Source organism: Chelonoidis abingdonii, chromosome 18 (genome assembly GCF_003597395.2).
Source record: "Chelonoidis abingdonii isolate Lonesome George chromosome 18, CheloAbing_2.0, whole genome shotgun sequence".
Taxonomy (NCBI): Eukaryota; Metazoa; Chordata; order Testudines; family Testudinidae; genus Chelonoidis; species Chelonoidis abingdonii.
Window position 1 is genome coordinate 12,063,199 of NC_133786.1, and position 20,310 is coordinate 12,083,508.

Below are 20,310 nucleotides of genomic sequence, written 5' to 3' on the forward strand. Positions count from 1 at the left end.
CAGGAACTCACAGGATCAGGCTCTCAAGAAAAATATACCTGTGGCAATGATCAGTCCTGGAGCAGATTCTTTGGAGAGAATGGGCATCCTACGCAACTGGAAGTTAAGCAGCTGACTCAGTCGCTGGGCGAGATGAAGAGAGCAGCCCTTTGAAAACTGGAATAGAAAAAACACACTATGCCATTTGCAATTGTAAAAAGCATTCAATGTGCCATGATCCCATGTGAGCATCTCAAAATGCTTCCCAAACCTTTGTGAATTCAACCTTCCAACACCCCTATAAGGTAGAGAAGAAACCTTGGTAACCTCTCAGCTGGACTACAGCAATGTGATGTACCTGCGCATAAAGCCTTCAGCGTTTAAGAAACTCCAATTGGTACAGCCCACTGCAGTGTGTCATCTCAGCAACGAAAGGTACCACGAGCACATCACACCTGCCTCCACTCTCCCTACACTGAGCTCCACAGATTATCGAATCAAGTTCATGGTCTTGGTCCTTGAAGGCATGCAATGGCCTGGGCCCAGGATAGCTAAAGAACCCACTAAGGATCCAGCATGAAGACCACAGTGGAAATTTTTGCTCCTCTGGTGAAATGGAAATCTCATCAGTAAGGGTAAAGCTTATCTGTACAGAAGAGAGAGCAGGCCCCAGACTGTGCAATGAACTCCCTTGGGAGCAAAGGATCATCACAGACCTCTGTGCCTCAGTTTCCCCATCTAGAAGAAGAAGAAGAATGCTTCTCTTCCTCACAGAGGTGCTGTGAGGATAAATTCACAGGTCTATGTAAGGTGCTAGGATACTACAAAGACACAACCATAGAAAAGCCAAGAAACAAATAAGATTATATGATGTAAAATCTGCCTACAGTGAACTCTTACAATGAAATTCCTTTTGCAGGGGATGTGTCCTGGTTTTTTTTTCAGTGTTCTGCAAAATGCAACTAAATGTATCATTTATTTTTTTCTGAATAATAAAAAAATAAAATAAAAGGGACCTCCACTGTAATCTTTACAACGTCTAGAAAAACAGTGACCTTCAAAACTTTCGTTAAAAGCTACATTTGGAAGGAAAAAAATCCTGAAGAACACAAGGGAAAAAACTCCCAGCACTGTAATAAAAACGCCACTAACAGACATGCAGAAAGTGTTTTATTGTCCAGATTAATCTGCTTAATGTTTAAGAGACTTTCACAATACGAAGGCCTTTTAAATACGTCATGCTTGTTCAGTGCATCAAGCCACTTCCCCACATCAGGTCCTTGTGCCTGGCCCCCAACGGAGGGGCTAGACTTGGCAGTGAAGGCGGCAGGGGAGCAGCCTTGTGGTCTCCAATAAGACAACGTACATCCCTAGGCGGGATCCACCAAGATAGGGCACTCCTTAAACCCTCTTACCCCATGCTAAGCAAAACCGAGCCCTGTATTTTTAGCATCTGTGTGATTTGATATTGAGACAACAGATGGAATCCTGGCCCTACTGATGTCAATGGAAGTTTTGTCACTGACTTCAACAGGGCTGGGAGTTCACCCACAATGTCTTCAGACTGGGACTGCCTCAGATCCTTTCAACTGACTCCGTTGTAACTGGCATTTTCTCTCTCTACAATAAACACAGAGAAGCTTCTTCAACAATCAAGGCTAACACTGGGCTCCTCTAACTAGCCGGCTAGGGAAATGAGTGGAAAGGCTCTCGCCCCTGTACGGACCCAGTGCTCCAGGATGATGCTGGGGGCTGCTGGAGGTGGCATCGCTCTGACCACAACATCAAACCAAGGTCCTGTCTCCCAAGATCCTCTGATACTTTTAGTACTGTAGGATGCTTAACCCTGGTCTTCACCCTCTCTGTTTGTAATCTATTCCTTTTAAAATTATCATTCAACCACAGGCTGTACCACAGGGACTGATGACCGGACACTTAATAAAACAGATGACATTTTCATTTTTGTCACCTTTCTTTTCCGTTTTATTCCTGCACTGATCCTTCCAAGGGAGCAAATGGTTAATGACTGACCCAACAATACTTCCAAGGGAGCAAATGGTTAATGACCGACCCAAAAACTCTTCAAAGGGGAAGCAAGGACGGTAAAAATGCTCCCGCCCTCCCCAAAACACTGGGTTTTACTCATTGTTACCTCGCAATCTATCTTTTCTCCATAACCCGTATATGCTGGAGCCTGCAGGAATTCCCAGGTTCCACCTTTGTCAAAGGTGATGACAGACTTCATGTTCTCTTCGCTGAACGAACCGTTTATCAGGGTGGCGATGTACACTCCTCTCACGCCCTCGACACGGTGGAAGTCTGCAAAAGGCTCGTTGGCAAAATACCTGCAATGGAACGAACGTGTGGGTCATTTGGTTAATTGCCGTTAGTCCTGGGATTCTAGGGGAGAACGCACTGGTACGTTCCATGTCAGGGGCCTCTCCCCTCACAAAACTATCCAGTTCAAACAAAGCATGGAAAGCCAATTTACTGAACGAGAGTGACTAATTTACCTCTGTCAATATACTGAGCCCTTTCATCAAATGCTTCTACAGAGTCACCTCAAAGCCCCCAGTAAGAAGAAGCCCCAATCCCTCTGTACCTTCCTCACAGCCTAGGTTCTTCAGACTGCGACAGGGAGTAATGCTCTGCTCACTCATGCTGGTCTTACGCCATTAACACAATGGGGTTACACCTAAGGACCTGGTCTAAACATAGGAGTGCGAGACCGGAACTCCTGAGATCTAATCTCAGCTCTACTACTAACTAACTTCTTCTGTGATCTTGGATGAACCACTTAACAACTCCACCTCCTCTGTAAAATAGGCATAATTCCTACCTTTTAGGGGAGTTGTGAGGTTAAATGTTAATTAACTGCTACCCATTATGTTGCATCCTCTCCCAGATGAACCCTATCTTGAGTTTCTCAAGCCACCCAGCCACGGGAGTCCATCAAGCCGGCCCAGCCCTCCTTACCTGACCAGGGTATCACTGCCTGCCCCTCCAGGACTGTAGTACAGCACATTTTCTAAAGACAGAGAAAACTTCAGGCCTTCTGCTTCTGAGATGTAGAGGTTGGTGCGGTTGTTACTGTGGCTGACACACACGAACACCTGGTCCTCGGACGCATCCGCAATGTAGTATTCCTTAGGGGGCAGTCAACGACATTGATTCGCTCAGCCTATCCATCACTTACATAGACACATGCTGGGAGATTTTCCTACCCTCCACTGTTTGTTGTTTCCTCTTAGGTGCCTAAAAATAAATCCTCCTCCCTCCACCAAAAACAGCTTTTCCACTTGGCAAACAAATTTCTCTCCTCTGCTTCTTGCACATGTGATCTCTCTCTCTCGTTTCCCCTTCACCAAACCCCTCCTCCAAGTGCAGTCTGTCCACAAAGAAGTCCAACAAAAATTAGCATGGCAGCATTCTTAAAATTCATTGTTCACCATTGTTCATATCTGTGCTTGGCCCATTTCTGTTCAGATCTGAACAAGGCCTCGAGCACAGAACACACCCCGCTTATTTGCCGAGTGCTGTGCGTACACCTCAGCAAATATCACGAAGGCAGGAGGGCACTTGTCTGTGCGCAGCTGCTTTGGGAAGTGGCAGAATCAGCTGTGCCAGCACATCTTTGGGTTTGCTGGGATAGTATCACAGGGGTCTTTGAAACCCTGATTGAGCCATTGTGCCCCTCCTGTGTGGCAGAGCGTGAAACATTCCAGACCAGACTGTTCTGTCAAAAGCACTGGCCTACACTGAGCTTACACATACGCTCTCAGGAGGCACAATCCTTGCCCAGCTTACCCCGCTACCCCCAAGGGGGACATGTGTACGCTGCACGGTCCTTTTCCAAAGTGCTGCAAGCTCAGCTCATCCCATCTGCTGCCAGCCAGCTCCAGAGGCTGGTATAGAAGGTGGGTGGGCCATGACACTACTCTATCACCTGTCTATTCCGTGACACTACTCTATCTGGGCTGGGATGTATCCTCAATGATGCCAGCAGGGAGCAGCCCCTATACCCCCCAGTTACCAGGGTTATTGTGACAGGCCCTTGCAGGAGGGGAGAGAAGGCCCCCCACAGACAATGAGTTTCTGGGGCACAGCAATGCTGTCAGTATTTAGAATCCAGAGGCCACTCCCCTCTAGATCACACTAATTTAAAAACCTCTGCCTAAAAACATGGTCAGAACTATTTTTCTCGGCGCTCTCAGTCTCAATTCTGCAAACACGTATGCACGAGTCATTTTACTCTCATCGGCAGCCCCACTGATATCAATAGGCATCATGCTGCATGGGTAAAGTTACTCCTGTGTAAACAGCAGGATCATTGTGACACCCTTGCTTCCATTCCATTCCAAACATGAGAAGGCCAAACTGTTTTGAACTAAGTATAGAATAAGACTACCTCTGCTACAAATCTAGCTACTGCAGTTACTAGTTAACGAGTAAAAATGCTATTCGGATCCTATACACAGTGAAGGTGCTTTTGGCTGACGGAGGAATAGGGAGATGCCATAAATCAATTCCATTTTACCTTTACTGGATGTCTCGTTACAAACTGCGCAGCTCTCATTGGCTTGCGGTTGAAGGAAACCCAGAGCTGGACTGAAGTTTGCTGCTGGCTGCCCAATAAATGCTATGAAGAGGAGGAAAAAATGTTAGGAATCTTTTTTTACTTCTAAACTCACAATTGCATATAAAACAGGTTAAAGACAGAGCAGATACAAATGAACAAACTCAACAGTAGAAAAAGCAAGCAAAAACCTTACCCACTCTCCAAAAAAACCCACAACACAGTAACTTGATGGCTAGTTTGGATGGAATCCTGGGGTAGTAGGATACTAAAAACATTAAAATGGCTTAACTGTTCCCTGTGATTGTGAAACCTGAAAACTGTATGCCCCCTATGCCAGCAGATGAGATCTTATTATTGATAATATAGCAACCTCTCTGCAATTTATTCATCTATTTGCCCCATATACTATCCGTGCTAACTAAGGAAACAGGAGCCTTGGAAATCACATAGATTGGAGGATATATGGCCAAAAAACTAGCTTGAACCTGTTGGGGATTTCTCTGTCTTTTTGAGAAAGGAGAGTGAGATCCCTTTCAAATGCACAGCATCGAGCCTTTAGATTCTTCATTGCTCTGAGCACTCTTTTGGAAGCTGAAAACAACCCCACCTCTCAACTGATCAGTCAGGTTGTCAAAGGCTGATGTTTTCCTCCCATAGTTCTTCCAACCAGACTGCATGAAATTAACATGTCTGGTTTTATTTATGCCCTTTGCAAATTAGCCTCAATGCTTTAATGTTGATGTTTACTGTTTTAGGGATGAGTATCATGTTATAAAAATCATGGCCAAAATATCCAAACATGGGAGGTCTAAGTTAGACACCTAAATCTGTATCTAGGCTCCAAAACAAGTGTCCTAATTTTCTGAGTTGCTGAATACCCACAATTCCCACTGAAATGACAACAGTGCTCAGCACCCAGGCAATGAAGATGCCTGTAACCAGATGTATTAACCCCCCACGGAGCAAACCGGGGCTGACCAATCACTGTGGGCCTAGGAGGCCACACCCTTTCCCCCTGCTGCACATGCTCCAGGTGGAGGGGACAGATAAAAGGAGGCAGCCCAGCTCAGTTGGGGCTAGTGGAGCAGGAACTGTTGATTCCTCAGGCTGTTGGGACTATGAAGTTGGATTATGCTACTGATGACCAGCTGACTGCAGAGTCTGAAAGATGCTGAGTTACTGCCAGCCCAGGAGATACCTGAGATGGGCTTTATGGTAGGAACTGACCCAGGGAATGTATTAGGAGCTGATGGTTGAACCCTTACTGAGGAATTTACTGGCTTCAGAAGGCCCTGGGTCCCAGAACCCAGTGCCCTAGAGTTCACCTTCCTGCAGCACTTACCACTAGGCATGGCTACTGGGGACTCCTGAGTTAGACTGATTGTTCACTCTGCCCTGCACAGAGGGTCAGATCCCCAACTGCTTTTATTTGCCCCAGCCAGGAGGATCAGGGACTGCAGACTGACCGACTGCTCAGTCCTACAAAGAGTCCTGAGCCCCTTGATCATGACTGTTTGACTCAAAGGCAATAAAAAAACCACTGATAACTGTGTGATGGGGTGTGTCAACCCCACACTGGGCAAATGAGGGTGGCCCTACTTGACACACTGAGCCCGTTACAGTGCCTCAATATGGATTTAGGTGCCTAACTAAATGTTGCCAACTCATCCAATTTTTATTGTAATTCTCACAATAGTTGCTTGACTTAAAGCCCTAGCTCCAGGAGTCATGGGATTATGTGACCCTCAACTTTTTCCCCCTAACCTTTACGGTGGCAGAGGAAAACTTGAAAAAGTGACCCAGTGAACCCTAAAGGCTAAAAATCCAGAAGGCAAACCAAAAAAACTCCTTAATTTTATTATGCTTAAATCTCATAATTTTTAAGCCCATCTCATGGTTTTTTGGGACCTGATTTGTGAATTTGGAACATTTAGGGTTGGCGATGCTGCTAAACTTCATGCTCACAAGTTGGATGTTTCAAAATAGCAAACTTTCTTCTGTTTGTTATAACTGTACTGCCAAGGGGAAGAACGAGCAGGGTGACATCCTGAAAACCTCTCTCCCCAAATCTGCAGCACGGGGGACTGATCTCACACCACTTTGACAGCAGTAAGAAGGCTGATCCAATGATTGAGGCACTAGTCTGGGGTTCAGGTTCAATTTCCTGCTCTGCTACAGGCTCACTGTATGTCTTTGGGCAAATCATTTTGACTCTCCATGCCTCAGTTTCCCAGTTGTAAAATAGGGACGATAGCACTACCCTCTCTCACAGGGTCATTGTGAGGAAAAATGCATTAAAGATGATGAGGCGCTTAGATACTAAGGTAATGGGGGAAACATAAGAAAGACGTGGGGGACAAAGGCTCTTATCTCACAGAACAAGACAACTCTTGAGTACAGATTTCCAATGTCTGCTTCCTATTTGGCTTAATTTAGCACCAAAAACCATGCAGCTCCCATTGACGATAAAGCTAACAAGAATATCTTAACCCTTTCAGATGACTTAGGGTCTGATCCTGCTTTGGAACAGACCCAGTGCCAGCTTGACATATTCAAAAAGTTGAGGGCTTCAGTTTTTGCAGGATGTAACTTTTAACAATTGAAAGTGTCCTTCAAACCATTCTCTTCAGACATTCTTTTACCTGTTGAGAGTATTCACATGGCTACGGGTAAATATTACTCCAGCTCTGGTGTACGCTCGCTACTTAATGCTGCAAAATCCACAGGAAGCATTAAACATTTTGGGGAAAACACAGAAAAGTGACTAGGGACTGGCTTATTAAAAATATCTCGATAATGGTAGGATAAAAACATAATGTGTTTATATTCGGTGGGGGAATAAAGCTTTTCAGTTCAGATCAGAATAATTTTGAAATCAGTCAATTTAGTGGCCTTAACTAAATTATTACAGACATATATCCTCTTTCCCCACCTCCACCTCGCTATCGTCAATTTCTGCCTTCCCTTTACTCATAAGCATCTAATTCTTTCCTGCCAGAATTCCAGCCCTTTGCAGCTTGACCTAGTTCTGCCTAACTCACTAAAATCAAATAAATATATAAAAATACTACTGTTCGAAGCCCCCCTCCTATCAACCCCGAGCTGCACATTGTTAAAGAAAAACAATGACACTTGGTCTATCCGGTCATTTTAGACTGTGTCTTTCCAACAGAGCCATTTGGCCATGCTTGTTCATGTGTACTAGAGTAAGGTGCCAGATGAACAGCCCTGGAGATTGAGCTCCTGTATTTATCCACACAGCATGGTGGTGCTTTCACAGTGGACTCAATAGAACATCTCAAAGTATTTTGGTGCAGCAGTATGCGTAGTTTTAGCCCTGCTAAATGCTCTAATAATCTCTAGGCGACTTGTTCAAATGTGTGTCAGCTCTCAGCAGAAGTACTGACTGGCATGTCCAGGTTACTGTATATTAATATGCTGTGGGTTTTTTTATTTTCACTCCTGGTGTCAGGAGCTGTATTTCTCTTAGAAAGCACAAGGCTTAGCGCCAATCGCTAAAGGATAATGAAGTCAGCTCACTAACTCTAGCCAATTTTTCCTTCTCAAACTGACAATGACCTTACGCAATCTTTAATGTTTTGCCTCAAGGCTTAAAGTATGTTCCTTTACTTTTGTTCTGTCACTAACGGAGCCTGACTAGCTAAGTATTGTCCATTATTGTACTGAATGTTCAGAGCCCAATTCAGTTCCATGAAATAGAAGTCCTTCCACTGACTTCAAAGGGTGTTAGATGGGATTCAATAATCACAAAACCTAGCTCCTTATATAGTGCTTTTCATCTGTAGATCTCAAAGCACTTTACAAAGTAAGTCAGTATCCCTGTTTCAGATGGGGAAACTGAGGCAGTGAAGTGACTTGCCCAAGGTCACCCAGCAGATTAATATAATACATCTGCCTACACAATGATTTTTCTTACGTGCTACTTACCACAGTCTTTGTGGCAAACAGATATTTGTCTCTGAGCTGAAAGTCTTCAACCTCTTCCAGAATGATTTCTTTATTTTCCCTGGTTTGAAAGAAATCTGTGCTGCGAATTATAGTTGAGGACCCTGTAGGTTCATGTCGTTCTATGTAAACTGTATTCAGTTTATCATATGGGTCAATGCCCCTTGTATAAAAGAAAGAAAGCAGGTATATTATTTCTGTGTTCACTTCACTATCAAGATAGCATCAGGTATTTATAAGCAAGTCATTTAACAAGAGATGGGCTCAAACCTCAACACTTGGATCAGAATTTTGAGCACCCTGAAGTTGGATGATGAGATCTGGGGGGTTGGTTCACGTCATTATAAAGAGAGGTTATTTGCAAAATTTGGATCTAAATTCTGATTAGTATTGTCAAACCACTCACAGAACAGCTGGTCAAAATAAAGGGTGACAACTTCAAAAATATCTGACATTTCCCCTTCTTTTTTTCAACTGATGTTCAAGATGCATCGAAAAGACCAATTAAGCAGCTCAACAGCTGGTTGAAAGACAAGGAAATCGCTAACATTTTATTGTTTCCTTGTTCTTTCACCGTAATCTGTTTGAAAGTCAATCATTTTCTCCCCAACCCCCTTACAAGTTATAAGAGGAGTATTAAATTTAATAAGTAATGTTCAAGATGTACAAAGAGATGGTTTCGGTTCAGTCCCATGTGCCTGTTTTAGAGATTTAGCAAGGCAAGTTACTTATCACTAGAATGTAAAAAGACCTGCTAGCTAGAAACTGATGGATTCTTGTACTAGACAACACAAATAATCACAATGGCAGAGCAGTGGATAACTGGATAGCAGGTGCGATTTTCTGTTTACTACTCTGAAATCTATTTATAGTGACCACTCAAGGAACAGTAAAAAATCACCTTCCAATCAGAAATGGGGGCCCTTAGTGCAAGTTTCACTGCAAATTGATGGCACGAAATGGATATAAGTAGTTTTGATCTCAAGGGACTTGTCATTAGCTCTATTAAGGCCTGATCCCATACCATTCATGTCAACAGGCATTTAATCATTAACTGCAGTGAGAGCAGGATCAAGTCTTTTGAATTAAATACCTTTTGAATGAAAGACCTTTTAAGCTTTAGAGTAAAACTGTCCCCTCAGACCCACCCAACAGATCTTGATTCTGACATTTTGCTGCAGTTGTTTAACAGTGCACAACAACCATTTAGGACAGGAAGTGAAGGAGAACACAGTCTCTACCTGAAACTGCAGAAAAACCATACAAGTTAGATTTTGGGCAAGACACCCCCACTCTTGCTAAAAATTGCTACAAGATCTTTCATGAAGAGTTAAGTTTTAAAAATGGTTTTTTAAAAGTGCCTGTTAGTATTATACATTTTGCTCCAGTACCTAGGGGCTCTAGTCTTAGATCAGTATTCTAGGTGCTGGGTGCTGCACAAACATGGAAGAAAAAGATAGCCCATGTCCCTTAGACTCAGGGTTTAAAACCAACTGACAAGGGCAACCTACTGTCTCACCAACACAAGTATTTGTATGTGCTGGTTTTTCCTTTGCAGACTATCCAAATATCAACAAAGCTTAATAATGCTCAGTTTGTGAAAGCTGTGGAGACACAATATGTGACAAGCTGGAGAAGCTTCAAGTACTGTTAGCTTTCCATCTCATGTTTCTGCCCCATATCCCCATGGTAAACTGCTCTGATAGCCACTTATTACAGAGTTAATTTTGGGGGAGAATGGAGTTCTGTATCTCAATAATTGCCAGTATCTTCTATGCCTGAGTTCTTGGCAAAGGATGAGGGAGTAGTAATGAGGCCTGGGAGGACATAAAGGGGAAAAGGTTCCACAGAGACTCAAAGATCCAATACATACCAAGAAAAAGATTTCACGTGTTCCTGAATCATTATCCAGGTCTGCCCAAAGTCATCAGATTGCCAGAGCTGCAATATAAAATGTCAGAGACACAGGTGGGACTCAGATACTTTAGGCACTACAGCAGGGGTGGGCAAACTACGGCCCATTGGCCACATCCAGCCCTCAAGCTTCCACTGGGGAGCAGGGTCTGAGGCCACTTGGCGTGCATGTGCCAAGGCTCCTGGAAGCAGCAGCATGTCTCCACTCCGGCTGCTACATACAGGGGCAGCCAGGGGGCTCTGCGTGCTGCCCCTGCCCCAAGCGCCGCCCCTGCAGCTCCCACTGGCTGGGAACTGAGGCTAATGGGAGCTGCAGGGGCAGTGCCTGTGGACAGGGCAGTGCGCAGAGCTGCCTGGCTGCACCTCCACACAGGAGTTAGAGAGGGGACATGCCACTGGTTCCAGGAGCTGCTTGAGGTAAGCGCCACTCGGAGCCTGCACCCCGACCCCCTCCCATGCCCCAGCCCCCTGGCCAAGCCTGAAGCCCCCTCCCGCACCCTGAACTCCTCAATTTTGGCTCCACCCCTGGGCCTGCAGCCCCAGCCAGAGCCCTCACCCCCTACCCCAGCCCAGAGCCCCCTCCTGCCCTCCAAACCCCTTGGTCCTAGCCTGGAGCACCCTCCTGCACCCCAAATCCCTCATCCCCAGCCCCACCCCAGAGCCCGCACTTCCAGCCAGAACCCTTCCCCTCTTGCATCCCAACCCCCTGCCCCAGCCCGGAGTCCCCTCCCGCACCCTGACTTCCTCATTTCTGGCCCCACCCCAGAGCCCACTCCCCCTCCTGCACTCCAACCCCAATTTCATGAACATTCATAGTGCGCCATACAATTTTCATACCCAGATGTGGCCCTCAGGCCTAAAAGTTTGCACACCCCTGCACTACAGCCTAAATCATTACCGAAGCTGGATTAAAAACTAAAGGGCTACATTTGGGAAATCTGTTCTATTTCTCCCCAAATCATACACTACATAAGCAGGGCTAGCGTGTGGTCCTGGACTCTCACTCTAAGCAGCTCCATGCACGACTACTCTATAGACGAATGCTGCCAGGAGCAACAATTATCTGCTTGTAGATGTATAAATGTGCAGGAGCCAGATGCCGGGTTCAGGTGAATGTGCAGCCCTAAAGCCTGGACAGATGCCATATTACTGCCCGCAGAGATGTCCTTGCAGGAGGTTAACCACAATTAGGCATAACTTCTAATGTGAAAACAATAGCAAGCATGAAACCTCAGGAGCAGAGGCCGTCTTGCTCTCTGTTTCGATTACAATATCAACCACAATGTTTGCACTTAAATCATAATAATTACATTTTTTGCTGGTTTGTGCCTGGAACCAGCCAGATTCCAGACACAATGTTCCACGTAACAGTTTGATTTTAAAAAAGGCAATGATCACCAATAAACCTAGCATGACTTATAAATGCACCATTGCCACCCATCAGCCATGTAATTCAGCACACAGAAAGCGGAGAATTAAGCTCTTTCGCTCAGAATTAAGAGTACAAGTCTGTAACAGTCTGCAGTACAGTGACTAAGGACTGGTTACTGCCCTTTCACTGATCTAGCAGAACAATGATGTCTGACTGTGCCTGATAGAAGTGATGTGTGAGCTTCAGTCTTGGTCCTTTGCATTTCAGAAACCCGGCACATTTATTTATTCCTCTAAAATACTACTCTGTGTTTCCATGGCACTTTTCTTCTGCAGATATCCAAAAGCTTTTGCAAACATTAATGTAGACGCTTACAAAGAAGGTAAGTATATCTGTCTTACAGAGAGGTAAATTAGAATTCAGGGAAATGATCTAATCAGTCACACAATTAATCAGCTGCAAAAGGAATGAGAACCCAAAAGTTCTGACTTGGACAACTGAGCTAACTGCAAGATCAACCCTGCTTCTGCACTATCAGCTAGCCTGATGACAGAAGCTAATAAAAAACATAGGGGCCAGATTTGACCCTTATACATCCTTCCAGCTGTGTACAGGGTATGCAAATCAATTGCCAAGTCCTGACGGAGAATTCCCAAGGTGCAGGAGCAGAGCAGGGCCAACCATCCAGAGCACGCCAGGAAAAGGAGTAGGCAGGTTGAGAGTAAGCGCAGGCATGCTTACTGAGTTCACCACTGCACAGGTTGTGAGCACAAGGTGCCAAAGCAGCAATGTGCAAAGCAAGGCCAATGGCAAACATCTGTAACGCAAACCTTTGCAATGCAAAACCGCCAGCCCATGGTAAATGATCCAAAGGTCATTCCTGACTTATTGGCAGTCATCTGGCATGAGTTGCTAATGATGCAGTCAGTGGATCAGTAGAACTGGGGGGAAGGTGCATGGGGGAGCCTGTCAAAGCTTCTTTCTGCCAAAAACCAATCCCACCACTTTGATACTTTCTGCCCAAGGGAAAAAGCATTTATATATTTAAAAGGGAATGTCCTGGCTAAGCAGGGCTGGGATAGTGGTGGATCTTCTGTGTGCTCTACCCTGGGTGGAGAAACCATCTACTAATTATGGCAAGGAGATATCAAAACACAAACCCACATGATACTGGTATGTGACTTTCCAAGACAAACACTGGGCCACTGCCAACGCAGAACATGCAACAGTCTAGTGTTTCTTAGCCTCCCTGCTTCTTCCCAGGGCAGAGTACAAATCTTCCTTAAGGTAAACTGAAGCCCACTTCCTCTCTGACGGTTCTTTAATTAGGTAAGATTGGGAAGAACTGTGAAAGAATGTTACCCCAGTGCCTAGGGAAGGGGTCAGAAAGTCAGAACTTCGGGGTTCACACCCTAGCTTTGTTCCTGATGCATTGCATGATCTTGGGTGAGTCTCTTAAGCTCTCTGTGTGCCCCAATTTCCCCATCCAGGTTATTTTTACAAGCCGCATCTGTTGGCCCATATATGCACTATACCTCTCCTCATGTTCTCAGTCGAGGGCATAAAAGGTGGTGCGGGCCACTCTCCTTTTTTACACTACAGTCCAAACAGAGGGGATGGCAGGCAGGTAGTGAAATACAAACAGGGACAACACATCTCAAAACCTGCAGTTACAGGTAAGTAAATTCCATTTTTTCTTTGAGTGATGGTCTGGTGTGTATTCCACAGGTGGGAGATTAACAAGGAGTAGTCACACCTGGGCTGGGTGCAAGGACATAGAAGTGATAGCTGACTGGAGTACTGCTTTCCCCTCAGCTGTATACACAGTTGATGACCGGATCAGAGCGTAATGTCTCCTTAAGGTATGCAACGAGCTTCAATTGGCTGCACTATCCATCTCCAGTACAGATGTCTCTCAGAGATGCAGCTGAAGCAGTTTGCCCGCTGGTGGAATGAGCCCTTAACCCTTCTGGGTGGAGGAACACAAGCGAATTGATAACTGAGGGTAACAGTGAGATCCATTTTGAAAATCTCTGAGCCGATATAGCTTGACCTCTTGATCACTCTGCTATGGAAAAAAAAATAGTTTCGATGTCTTTCTAATTCCTTTGTTTTTTGCAGAGAAAAGGCCAAAATCCTTTGGACATCCAGATAATACAGCTGTCTCCCCTCTTCCAAGGCATGAGGTTTAGAGAAAAACACAGGTAAGTGAATGACCGGACTCATATGGAACTCGGAAATTACTTTAGGGATGAATCTGGGGTGAGGGCATAATGATGCTTTTTTTTTTTTATAGCAGATGGTACGTGGTGGATCTGCCATGAGTGCCACCAGCTCACTGACTCTTCTGGCGTTAGCTATTAGAAAGGGATCCCCACTGGAACCCTTCCCAGTTTTGTCCACCAGATAAGAGAGTCCAAAACCTTGGACAGAACTGTCACCTTGCCCTTGATATTGCTCTTCTCCAGTGAGTACAAAGAGCACTGGCCTCCATCTCCCCATTCTTGTTGGGGAATGAGGAAGTAAGAGGAATAGAATCCATTCACTTGATGTTGAGGTAGAATCCTTTCTGTGGCTCCCATGAGGAGGAGGAAGTTCACCTCTTGTCGTAGAATCTCTTTGAGAGTGGAACAGGGAAGAGCGTTTGTATGTAGGATTTACCAGCACCTCTATCAGAGCCACCATGAATAATTTCTAATACCCATTTGTCTGTAGTCAGAGCCTCCAAATGGCAAATGGGGTAAGGCAACCTCTGAATATCTGAGGAGGGCAATGAAGAGGCATCACTAAAGGAAGCGAGTCTTGACAATCCCGTCAAAAGAAACTTCGCCTGGAGGATAGAGTTCAATGTGGCAGTGGATGTTGCAGAGGCTGACTTCCTGCGTCTATAAATGTCTCTCCTGTGTGGTGGTTCCTGAGGATGTTGGTGATAAAAAGGCTGAGAAGGTACCCTACACCCGTATCAATGGAGTTTTCTCTTGAGAACAGAGGTATAAATGTCCACCGAGCGAAGCGTCGTCCTCAAGTCTTTAAGGGACTGGAAGGACTCGCCTGTCTTCTCATGGAACAGGTTGGCTGTACCAAGGGCAGATTTTGGATGGTACTTTGCACCTCTCTAGGGAAACCTGAGGACTGAAACGATGAGTCTTTCCTCATAACAATGGCTATAGCCATCCTTCTAGACACAGTATCTGCTGCATCCACCGCAGCCTGGAGGGAACTGTGGACACCCATCTGCCTTCATCCACTGTGGCCTGGAAGCAGACTCTGTCCTCTACTGGCAACACTGGGGAGCTTGTCCTTAAATTCATAAACTTAGCACAATTGTTGAAATCCAATTTGGCTAAGAGGACTTGATAATTCAATAAACTGAACTGGAGGGAGGTGGAAGAGAAGATCTCTCTCCTCAGGAAGTCAAGTCACTTACATCTAATTGCTTGTATCCCTTATCAAAGGGAGTAGTCTTCGGGTGGTGTTCCTTGGCCCACTCTGTAGCCACCTGCACCACCAAAGAGTTAAGCAGTGGATGAGAGAACATTTTCCCCCTTCCCCCCTCTCCCTTTGATGGAACATGCTTCTCAGTCCTCTCTTGAGCAGAAGTAGAACAAGGAGTGTGACCATCTTTGCTGCTCATGATGACCTCATTGATGTAGAGGGCTGCTTGACAGGGACCACAAGGCTGAAGTCAACTATGCTGAGGCTCCTGGACTTCCTCAAGCACAATCTGTTCCTTTGCCATAAGCCTGTGCATGAGCTCTTGATATTGTTTGAAGTCATCCGGTGGAGATGGAGAACATGGAGTTACTGCCTCATCCGGTGAAGACGACAAGGTTGCTACCAGAATGGTCAGATCTGGCTCACCTTCCTCCCCCAAATAATCAAACAGGGCCGGTTGTGGATGGCCCCACAACGGCAAATAGGACGCATGAACCAATCCTGGGTGACTAGGGTAGGACTCTCCTGGTCCCCAGTGTTGCCAGTAGAATAGCTCAACCAGCATAGAGGACCCCATTGCACAGGGGACGACCTGTCTCTTGGGCAATCGTGGCTGATCAGAGGCTGGAACCCTGATCTTCTTGGGCTCATGTCCCATTCCAGCTCTGCCTGATGCCGCAGAGACTCCTGCAGGGCCTGTGACTCATCCAAAGAGAGAGCTGGATCTCCGGTGGAACCGACGGTCCTGATGGCCGTGCCTCGAGGGTGGGAAGGAAGAAAGTCTCTTCCTGTCTCAGGAAGAGGTGGTCCTGATAGGGAACAGCAAAGATGTCCTCCAAGGGGACATCAATCTGAGACTGCCCTAGACTAAGAGGAGCATCAATTGGTGGTTCGACTGGAGCCAGAGATTCCCTGGTCACCATGGCAGTCAGCTCCCCCAGGACTGTGTTACCAGTACACCTTCAACTCTAGAAGTGGATCACAGCACCAGGAGCTGTTTATTTCGAGTCTTCATCATTAGAGTCAATATTTGAACCTCTGGATGCATACCCTAGTGCATCTCCTTCTCCTGCCTAGGTTTACTCGGGCCAAAGTCCTTGGCACCTGTATGAGCCAAATCTTCAGGGCAGCTTTAGACAAAGATGACTTGTCCTTACTCTCATGTGAAGCCTTCTCCTTAGACTTAACAGCCTTAGCTTCCATTCTGCAGCTCATGCTCAGAGGGCCGCTGCCTGTTTGTTGAGACTGATTTACGGCGGGGGAGGAGTCCCCCAGCCCAGATCTGATTGGGGCTTCATTGCTCTTCCATCAGATATTTTCTGAGTCTCAGTTCCAGCCCCCATCAATTCTGTGAATGTGAAACTGGAGAGGCATCAGCCCACACCATTATTTATGCCCTCCATTCAGAGCACAAGGAGAGCTACGCTGCATGTGCAGACTAATGGACACTGCTTGTAATATCTATATCTATACACACACATTCCAGACTCAGGTGCCGGGTGCACATGCATATCCCAAGTGTGGCATACACACACAGACCATCACTTGAAGTATTATCGCTTACTCATGTTTCTCTGTAACGCCAGAGTAAGGATGGGAGATGGATACCACATGGATAGCTGCTTTATCAAAATGATGGTTGGATACGCAGATGGATGGATAGACAATTGGTGTCAAATGCTTCTCAGTCGAGTATCAAGCATATCTCACAGCAAACATCCCAACACTTATGTAACAGTTCAGGTACTCAAAACAACAGACGCAGCATTACTTGGCACTCGTCACTGACTGCAGCTCCTCACCTGTTTGTTAGGATGAGACCTATCGAAGCCCAAAACGAGGTCAGGGATCCTACTGTGTAATAGCAGATCTGCAGCTCTGAATGGAATAGAGAAGCCCTGGATATTGCTGCAGAAGTCCGTGGTGATCCAGAGGTACTGGGCGTAGGCATCCACAAAGATGTACTGCAGAGGGGGGAGGGGAACAAAAACCGGAACAAAAACCAAAATCAGACAATAGGAATTTATAAACAGAAGATGATATAACGGTACAGAGCAAGGAAGTCACCAGTAGTGGACTATAGACTACAAAGGCTTACCATGTAAACCTATCTGCAGCGGAATGCATCCTGTATCTGCAATACTCATTCTGGCACCCCAAGAGGTAAGAGCACTGTTTCAGCACCTAGCTATTGCACAAAGAAACAAGCTAATGTCCATTCTGCTCAGGGAGGAAAGGAGAAGCGCCTAGCTGCTTTTTACTCCTGTAAGCATGGCAGAATCAAGACAGCTCTAGCAAAGCTTGCTGGAGACTTTGGCGTCCCCCCGCACAACATCATCAGGACTGTTAGCTAAATTTCAGTTGCAGGGCCAAGTAACACCTATGCAACTTTACACTGAAGACCAGGGGGTTACACAGGTGTAACTGAAGGCGGAACTTGATGACTTAGGTTCTCATTCTCTGTTTCTCAGTTCCTATGCTCAGGTCCTGTCTTGTCCCCAACGTAAATCACAGAGGTTTTAGGGTGCTAATATACAAGCCAGGAAGATTCCAACCTGATTCTCTGATTCCCAGAGTGAGTTTTCACGGCTGGAAGTTAAGGGGGGGAAAAAAGACATCTTTTCACTTGCAAACTTGACTTGAGGTCACTGGGGTAAATGGAATCGCACAATGGAGTAACTTCCCAGAGGAAATATGGTGTTTCCCCCATGGGGGGGTTGACGCAAGGCCAGGCAGGAGACAGTCTGTCAGCTGATAAGACTAGGGATGGGTGAAGTCATACTGACTGATTACTAACCCACTCCAACACTGAGCTGGAAAGTTGAACATGAAACTTATTGAGCTTGTGTGCCACTTAAGAGAGTGAGATGCAAGAGAAGCCCTGAGGAGTGGGACCACATGCTACAGAGGGTTCATAGACCCATTCTGTAGGTAGCAGAGTGGTGCTGCATGCCAAAGAGGGGTCCTGGACTGATGCCGGAGGCTGGCTCTCATCCAGTTTCTGTTGCATTTAGCTCCTTCCACAAGCTGAGAACAGTTGTTGCTCATGCACCTGTTGAACCCTAAGGTCTCCTTCACCATTCTTGCCTCTAAGCCTTCTTCCACATCACCCTGTCTTCACCTTCAAGAAACCCCACCTCTTCCAGGAAGCATTGAGCTCAGCTGTCTTGTTCACGCCATCTGCCTTCCTTTTTGCCTTAGATTTTAAACCCTGCAGGAGGGGTGGGAGGTGGGAATGTGTTATCTATTTGCTCCCAATCCCTGAGCACAATTTGCTCTTACAGAATTATACAAATGGCACATAATAACCAAGCTGCCTAGATTCCTACTAGAGAAAATAAAATTATTGAGTGTACATTTTTTTTTTTTCCCCTAAGAACACAGTCAATTCTCTTGACCAAATTCAATTTATAACTCCCAAGAGACACGTTTTCTCTCTCCTGTAAACCCTGAAGCCACTTCCTGCAATCCTTTTTTAAAATAAATAAATAAAAGCTAACCAAGAACATTATATTAAGACAACTACTTCTACTGCAGCTGCAGAAGAGCATATAATCCGACTGCTTTCCTGATGACATGGGAAAGGTTATGCCATTTAAAAACACTTAACCAGACAGGTTGGTCTAGTTTACAGCACAGTGGACTGAGACTCAGGAGACCTTTATTCTATTCCCACTGGTCTGCTGGGTTACCTTGGGCAAATTACTTGAATGCTCTGTGTCTCAATCTGTAAAATGGGGATAATGATACTGACCCCTTTGTAAAGCGCTTTGAAATCTACTGTTTACTAGTGCTTTGTAAGAATTAAGTATTCTTGTTCCAGCTCACAGACTAAGGCCAGACAGAAGTCGGAGAAGAGAACAATAAAAAGAATATTCTATACAAATGGACAAGATTCACTATAGATCTGGGCTTTTAAGAGTGGTTTAAATCCGGAGAGGGGAAGCTTTATTTGTGTAGCCTGTTGAGGTTCTGTACTGGTGTAACTATTTCAGTTAGGGGTGTGAATCTTTACCAATTCCATTTTGCTGGTACATCTCCTAGTGTGGATGCAGTTCTAATGCTCTAGAGGTACCAGTATAAAGCACCTGTCAACTGGGATAGTTAAAGCTGTACAACTTTTGTGTGACAGGGAGGCATTATTTATTTCTGCTTGTTCATTTCTTACCCTTTTGTTGTCAGCAGGGCTGTGGTAGAACTGTGAGATGGCCACATCACTCGTGTTCCCTGCACCAAAGCTGAATTTCTCCGATATCTTTTTAAACGTCTTCCCGTAGTCATACGACACATAAACCTGCAAAAGAAAAGGCTCCTGCTGTTATGGAGACACAGGTTTAACTTCCGTGATAGCAGTCCGTGCCCCTCTCTTGAGAACAGCTTCTTAAAATTTTATGCAACTATTGGGGGGAAAAGCGCACAATGCAGAAGGGACAGAGTCCACTCTCCTTTCTATTGGCAACAACTGTGTTGGAAAACACAGGTAACGTACACGGGGTAATGGACAAAGGAAAAGACTGAGAGGCTTTAACATCATGAGATCTGTAAACTCTGCACCAGCTGTGTGCCAAAAGCTAAGGCCATAGATGCCTAAGCCAATACTGTTTATAATATTATTGTAGCCATGTTGGGCCAAAGATACGAGACAAAGGGATGTGAGGTGATATCTTTTGTTGGGCCAAATTCTGTTAGTGAAAGACACGCTTTCGAGCTATGAGGACCCGAAGAAGAGCTCCATGCAGCTCGAAAGCTGGTTTTTCGCCAACAGAACTTGGTCCAACATAAGACATTACTCGCTCATCTTATCCCATCGAGACAGGGCTGAAGCAGTTTCCTACGCAGGCTATTGCAATTGTTTATATCCAGCTGGTAGAACAGGCAGGCAGCTATCTACTTCCTCTCTCCAGCCAACGTCCATGAATACTTCAGTGGTGCATTAATATCTATTATTTGCATGACCACAGCATCCAGCCAGCCCGTCATGGACTGGGACCCCATTGTGCTAGGCGCTGTATAAATACAGAACAAAAAGACAGTCCCTGCCCCCAAAGAGCTTACAATTACTTAT

The 20,310-nt window shown here is 45.5% G+C and overlaps 1 protein-coding gene across 4 annotated transcripts in view; it reads right to left on the reverse strand.

Moving 5' to 3' along the window:
• Positions 1 to 20,310, reverse strand: part of SORL1 (sortilin related receptor 1) — a 100,284-nt gene that overhangs the window by 62,281 nt on the left and 17,693 nt on the right. For all 4 annotated transcript variants that reach the window (XM_032802326.2, XM_032802328.2, XM_075073605.1 and 1 more), the window contains exons 3-10: positions 19,414 to 19,539; positions 17,048 to 17,209; positions 10,398 to 10,465; positions 8,507 to 8,687; positions 4,517 to 4,618; positions 2,956 to 3,125; positions 2,132 to 2,324; positions 39 to 156 (exon numbers count right to left, since the gene is read on the reverse strand). In XM_032802326.2, the coding sequence (XP_032658217.1) occupies positions 39 to 156; positions 2,132 to 2,324; positions 2,956 to 3,125; positions 4,517 to 4,618; positions 8,507 to 8,687; positions 10,398 to 10,465; positions 17,048 to 17,209; positions 19,414 to 19,539 (1,120 nt within the window). The remainder of the gene's footprint in view (positions 1 to 38; positions 157 to 2,131; positions 2,325 to 2,955; positions 3,126 to 4,516; positions 4,619 to 8,506; positions 8,688 to 10,397; positions 10,466 to 17,047; positions 17,210 to 19,413; positions 19,540 to 20,310) is intronic.